At 27.7% G+C, this 7419-nt stretch overlaps 2 protein-coding genes across 2 annotated transcripts; both read right to left on the reverse strand.

The window, feature by feature from the left end:
• Positions 1-661: 661 nt before the first annotated feature.
• LOC143221166 (codanin-1-like) lies at positions 662-3969 on the reverse strand. Its single transcript, XM_076446673.1, is given in 11 exon segments — positions 662-817; positions 904-1172; positions 1293-1458; positions 1541-1776; positions 1779-1902; positions 2007-2062; positions 2065-2236; positions 2299-2877; positions 3084-3244; positions 3327-3603; positions 3688-3969. Coding segments are annotated over 11 exon segments (2478 nt in total).
• Positions 3970-4941: 972 nt separating this feature from the next.
• Positions 4942-6759, reverse strand: LOC143221165 (cathepsin L-like peptidase). Its single transcript, XM_076446672.1, is given in 7 exon segments — positions 4942-5162; positions 5254-5405; positions 5480-5685; positions 5876-6079; positions 6151-6179; positions 6182-6302; positions 6664-6759. Coding segments are annotated over 7 exon segments (1029 nt in total).
• Between the last annotated feature and the right edge of the window lie 660 nt (positions 6760-7419).

A 7419-nucleotide genomic window follows, 5' to 3' on the forward strand; every position in this document is an offset into this window, starting at 1 on the left:
ACAGCGCCGAACTGCAACGAAATTTGTTCGCGCTCAAGTCGTTCGCGCATCCTATGTCGCGCATACACTCAAACAATCACTGAGGAATTGAAGTATTTGACGGAAAGGAACTTTTCTATAGGGCGGTATAGAGCCATTGGAATAATGTAAACACGAAATGTAAAAACAAATTCTTATTTATTTCAAGTTTCGTACATAAGAAAAGTTAAGATTTTGTCGTGAGCTGTAAAATAAGCATTCACTGGAATGCTTATGCGACAATTAACGTCGGATATAGAGATAAGTAAATAACGGTAAAGTAAGTAAAATTTAAATCCGTGCATATGTACAGACACAACCTCATTCGTAAAAATAGCAAGTATATGCTTAATCTAAAATCAATCAAATTATAAACGACAAGTTCACACCATGTTCTTTTGCTAATCGAAATCAACAGATTTTATATATTCGAAATAAAGTGAAATTCCTCGTATCGATTTACAATCATATCATTTTACGTAACAACAATTTCCGAAATTAGCGTGTTATGCACGCGTTTTTTCCATCGTTAAATTAATTAATGTATAATAATTTACATTTCTATATGCACAAGAATCATATAATTTACACAATGTTATATTAGCCCACAAAGAAGCTAAAAATATAAACAATTAGAAGAAAATCAGCCTATAGGGTTATAACCACCGAAAAATGCCAACTCCTTATATGCTTCGGCTATCCATCCGAGTAGATACCTTACTTTTCCTGTTGTTCTATCCGATTCTTTGAAATCTGTCATAACTTCCATTAAACAAGTCGAGAGGCGCATTAACATGGGCTACGAATAAAAATATAAAAATCTATAGTATAAATCCTAATTATCCTAATTAACTTTGACGATTGTTATAAAAATAGGATATTTACCACGGGCCAGTTCTGCCTAAATAAAGCTACGCATTGATCGCTAAAACAATTGATATCTAAAACGTTTTTCTCTATCAATTTCTTAATAAATTTTCCAAATACTGTCCAAACTTCTTCTTTTTCTGATTGAGCCAAAAGCATAACGTTCCTAGAACTAAATATTCTACGTATAGGTGAATCAGATTCCAAAGCTTTGCAACGACTCATTGCCCATATTGTTATAAACTTTTCTTGAACTTTTGGAATAAAAAGATCGCTTCGATAAGCAACTGTAAGTACGATAAAAAAAATTAGTATTGCAATTTTTATTATATCATAATAGCTTATATTTATAATATAAAAATTATATTCGTAATAACTTTCTTCCTTTTCTTTTTTTTTTTTTTTACCTAAAAACAGAGCGAAATCTGTACTAAGAGAATATAAAACTTTCTCAGTCCCCACAACTAAATCAGCTCTTTCGTTTAAAGTCTGATATAAAGTATCCAATATCGTTGTGATAAGCGTTATCGTTAAAGAATCACCACCGTTGTCGAGTATAAGCAATATGAATTCCTACAAAAATTATTAATACGAAACATAATAAGTTTACGTTTCATTTTATTCAAAAAAATCTAGCTAACGCAAAAATAATTACCCTCATATTATCGGTAATAGTTGTTGGACTAATAGCATGTGGATTATGTTTTTTTTCTTGCATAGGGTCTAGTGGAGTACTGTTCTTTAAAAATCTATTTAATTCCAGTTCCATATCTTTTATAAACAACGATCCACCCACTATATGAGATTGTATCCATTGATATATACGTTCCATTGCTAGTCTCATGGCAATTTTGCAACACATTTCTTTTACAGGTATCAAAGAATCTTCGCCAAAAGAGATTCTATAGATTTAGTGACCCGCGACTCACAAATTCCTGGTATAGTTGCTTCGCATTGGACTTTTAATTCTTTAGACACATTTGTAGCCAAAGTATTCATATCGGTTACCACTAATGCCTATATGAAATAATACGTGTACTGGCTAATGTAATTTTACGATAATTTAAATACGGTATTATTTATTTTATTTACTGTAATTTATGTAAAAAATTCGCAGTTACCTTAAAATCTTTGGCGTTAATTAATTGTTCTCCAAATTTTTCTGGTTGTTTTTCATTTTGTTCGTCTTTAAAATCTCCCTAAAATTATTCAGATTCGCTTCTCTAGAAGTCATTAAAAGTGTATTACATATGTGTTTCACACAGGTCGAAGCAACCCGTTCTGACACAAAGTCGACTGTTTTTCGAGTAGACGCTGGTTGTCCGTGAAAGAATGCTTCTTCTAATTGCAACTGTTGAAATTATAAGTATTAAAATGTCTCTTGTAAACAAATCTAACATCTAATAAACTTACCTCTAGATGCTTTATACCTGCACTTTTGGCAGATTTATTAAGCTGACTAGAAACTGGTGTTATATGTTTATTTGAATTATAATTATTTAGATTTGTATTAGTATTTGATACAGACACGTTAATCCCAACCATTGGACAACATATATGCAATGTTCTTTCATTGATAATATCCAATTTGTCTAAATTACATTTAGTTGATGTAACAGACACAGTAGGCTCTCCTAATAGCATATATTTTTGCACATATAGTTTATTAAGTTGCTTCAAATTTCGCAATTCTTTAACTTTAAATGTCTTTTGCCATGTAGGATAGAAATCCTTTGGAATATTCGGTAATTCAAATAACCAATTTAAAGTGGATTTAAGAAGAATTACTGCCTGGTGAGAGATAAAACTGTCAGATGTTGAATATTTATGAATATAATATAAGAGTTCTAAAGTTTGTTTATAATATGGTAATCGAAGAGACACAGTATCCATCATAGCCAAATATTTTGCTATCCAAGGTACGGTTAATGATAATTTCCCTAATGCTATTGCATTATGTAGACACAGATGTAAATTTATTGCTGGTACAACCTAAATAAAAATCTTAACATTAGTTTCATGTATCAATAATATTGATTATATTAATTTCCTTCTTCAGCAATAACATTCTCTCTCCTTATTAACTGTATCAACAGGTTTCATTGAACTTGAGACAATAATGGGGAAAGAATGAGAATAGTTTGTTTAAATGTAACCAAACATTATTATATATAAAGCAAAGAAAGTACATTACTTACTTTACTTCTTACTTCTACTTGAGTTGCTATTAATTCTTTAAAATTATTTGATTCTGACCTATATGGTAATGACACAAGAAGACCTAACATTTTTGCAAGAAGCCTTAAGCTGGATAAGCAGGTAATAAAATTTTCTTGAGTTTGTTCATCGACTGATGTTTCTATTATAAAAAGTAATACTTGTGTATCAATAACAAACAGAAATATGTAGCTTATATTAATATTTTATATCTACATTAATACCTGAATCTTCTATTTCGCTATTATTAAACTGAGTATCATTCAATTCCATTATTTCATGGATTAAGCAATTTTCTAAATGAACATAGAAAATTGGATTGAAAGCAAACAATATAAAATCCTTAAAAAATTCTTGTACTCCAGGGAAAGATGGTTCTGTAATTTGATTTTTGGAAGGCTGCGGAGTTACTAATCGTTTCTGAAGTTGATTCAGTTTTTGAGGATTTACATTTTTCAAAGTTTTCAAAATACTTAGACTTTCATCATCTTCTATCTGTGCCTGAAAATAATGAAGAAATTAAAAGACTCACAGTTAAACAAAATACAAAATCTTTAAACGTATCATCTTATTGTTTAAACTTACTTGTTGTCTATTTTGTATACATGAAATCAAAAGTTGTGACTTAAATAATCTTGCAAAATGATAATAATTTGTAGCATCATTGTGCAATGTTAACATAGTTCTTACTTTACTTCCTAAAGCTATTTGAAATGTCCACCCATCCACTGAATGGTCTTTTTCCCATATTCGAAATATTTCATAAAACCTGTCTCTTTGATCTTTAAATGTTTGAAACGCTGTTATAGATGGAAAATTTTCACGATTATCTGTATCTATTTGAAAACATACATTTAAGTCACCCATTGTGTACAAGTGGCTGGAAAAGAGAAAAGAAAATTATAAATTACGAAAAACAATTTTTTATTATAATATATAATAGAATAATAATTTACACCTAAAATACGTTTAAATATTCATATTAAAATAAAAGCATTCGTGTCAATATTAGACATTACATTTTTGAGAGGAAACTCAATATAATAAATAAAATTAAAAAAATATTAAATAACAAATGATAAAAAACACTATTGAATAAATATTTTACGTACAAAAATGTTATGAATAATATAAAATTTCTAACACATTTTATTTATACAACTGAAAAATAGTTTTCAAACATAGTTATTTAAGCAGATATAAAATTAAGTATACAATTATAAATACCACTCGAACAGGTTAAAAAATAGTATACTTACATTGTATTTCAAAAATATATTCTTCTATAAATCTTCTAAACGCTCTCATTTACTTAAATCACTGAATACATGGCGTAAATATTGACCAATTTTTGAAATTTAGTAGGTTATGTTTATAATTGCAAATACGTTTTAAAATAGAGCATTAACACAACTCCAGCTTACACAATATTAATTCACACATTCGTAATTCGTTAATTGGGAAAAATTGTATAAAATAAGACTATATTTCACAACATATATATACTAATGCCATAACATTCTACATTCTGGCCATTTATAAGCCTCGTCATACGTTAATTCAATGGCATCCATCTTGCATTTAGAAGTTACCTTATAACTTTATGGTTAACACTTCATAGATATATCTCGTTTCCATAGGAGGTAACATTAAAACTATATAAATAGAATAAACATCCCTTTTATTAACTTTAATAAAAATGTACATATTTTTCTTCTTTTTTTTTTCTTTTTATGATATACAAACTTAAATATGTTAAAATACTTGTAATCATTATATTTTTTACTTTCTTAATCTTTTTGTTTGCGTTTTCATACGATTTATTAAATTTTTTTAAAATTATCCTTGAGATCCAACAAGAGGATAACTGGCAGTGGTAGCGATACCACAATGGTTTAATTTATTCCTAGCCATTTTGATGTATCCACCTGTACCCCATGTTTCACCCCAGCTATTTTTTACAAGCCAATAATCTTCATCATTTTCATCAGTTCCATATCCTACTATTAATACTCCATGATCCAATTCTTCTGAGGAGCACTCTGGTTCATAATAGACTCCTATAATTAATATATAATATTCAATTTATTAAATTAGAAACCTGTATCCTATGAAATTTACATCTCAGATAATATAAAAATCAAAACAAACCTTCAGAATAAAATTGAAAAGACTGATGAGAAGCATCAATAGCAACAGAAACTGGCCCTATAGTAGCAACTGCTGCTTTAAGCTTTTTTTCATCTCCTTCTGGAATATCTACATAACCAACATCGAGTGCGCCTTCATTTTGTGGATCATATCTATGGATTGCAAGATAATTAATCATAACATTTATATAAATCATCTAGAAAAGATCCCATCTTGCAATACTTACCTACAGTTATCATTTTGAGCTTCATACGGATAAGTAACTTCCGTATCTAAACCATTATTTTCCTTTATATATTGAAAAGCTTGATCCATTAGTCCACCACTACATCCATTATTACCATACTTTCCAGAGCAATCGATTAAGTTTTGCTCACTCAAAGAAACTAAAACCCCTGTTCGTCGAAAATGTTGTCCTTCTAGAGACCCAGTCTATACAATTATCATAACTCATTAATTTCATTTAAATATATTCAAAATAGAATTTTTATATATAATTCACTGAATAAATTAACTAAAAGCATTAAACACCCATATTACAATAGAATTTTATTGGCTATTAATAATCTTATCTAAACTGTTATCGATTAAACTGTTTTATTTTATTAAACACAAAACTTACTGATGAAAATGCCCAACATGATCCACAGTGTCCCTGATCTTTGACTGGAGTTACGGCACCACGCTCTCTCCAATCTACAGATTTTGGTAATTCTACATTAGCTGGTTCAATAAATGCGGCACCAATAGGCAACTTTTGAGATCTCAGCTGAGTATTTACAGATTTGTTGAAACCGTTTAATGTATTTACAAACTCATGATGAAGCTAAAAATTATATTATACGAGTTTAAGAAAATATGTAATGTAAAATTATTTAAGCTTTATAAATCGCTTACCATGTCACCATACTTATTCATTTTCAGTTATACGAAACTTTCTTCATCTCATAATTGCCATTGTGCTTAGCAATTTTATGTTTATTGTCCATAAATATTTTCATTCTAAATCTTTCTTCAACATCAGATTTATATACCTTACCATGTTCCATCTACAAATTAACAATGAAATAAACTATTTATTCTTTCTATTTTATTATAATTTATAACTAATTCATTAAATAAAAATCACATTATGATAGACATTATTTAAACTCCAAAATACTTTAAAATATAAATAAATATTACAAAATAAACAAATGATTATATTATTTAGCAACAAATTTTTTATTTACATAAGCTTTATCTATGGAATCCATATATCAATAAAGGTCAATCTATAACTGCTACGTTTTATACATATAAAGATATCTTGAATGTTATTTACTTATATGACATAACTGATTTATTTGAAGACATTATATATTTCTGATCTGAACATATATAAAAATTACGTCAACTTTATTTGATTACCTTGAATGTTGTCCATTCTTGACTAACTAGTTCAAAAAATGACACTGCTTGCACTGTACTAAATACTGCTATAATTAAAATTAGAAACAGCTTCATGATTTTTAATTTTTATCTGGAAAAAATATATATATGTATAAATTAACTGTTTAATTTATAAAATACATTTTCATTAAAACAGTATTTTCTAAAAATTGTTTTTCCTTTTTTTAATTATTTCCAAATTAACTATTTTAAATAATGTTAAAAGCATTAAAGCAATGTATAAATTTTCCTTAAACTAAGTAGCGACATATTAGTATATAACATTAATTTCATTGAAAAATATTTGTTGTCTTATCTGGTATTTAAAAAAAAACTAAATTCAAACATTATTTTAAAATTAATTTGCGTCAAGTAATTTATTTCATTAATTATACATTTAATTATGAATATTTCATATAATGATTTATTATGAAATTTATAATGATAATATAACGAAAGAAATTTTTAAACTTAATATAAAAAACAAAATTTTACGCTTATAAATATTCTTTCAATTTCTATTGCCTGATGTATTCATATAATATTATTGCACGAAAATTTCTACGACGCACAAAACAACATTTCAACCATTATGGAAATTATACGAACAAAGAAACAATTACACGATACTCATTGAACGAATATTTATACAACAGAAGTCAAAGCTCAAAGTCAAAACGATTATACTAGTGTTTTGTATTATATTCACCAACAAAGAAATCGATCACCGCGGAA

Source organism: Lasioglossum baleicum, unplaced genomic scaffold (genome assembly GCF_051020765.1).
Source record: "Lasioglossum baleicum unplaced genomic scaffold, iyLasBale1 scaffold2004, whole genome shotgun sequence".
Classification (NCBI taxonomy): Eukaryota; Metazoa; Arthropoda; class Insecta; order Hymenoptera; family Halictidae; genus Lasioglossum; species Lasioglossum baleicum.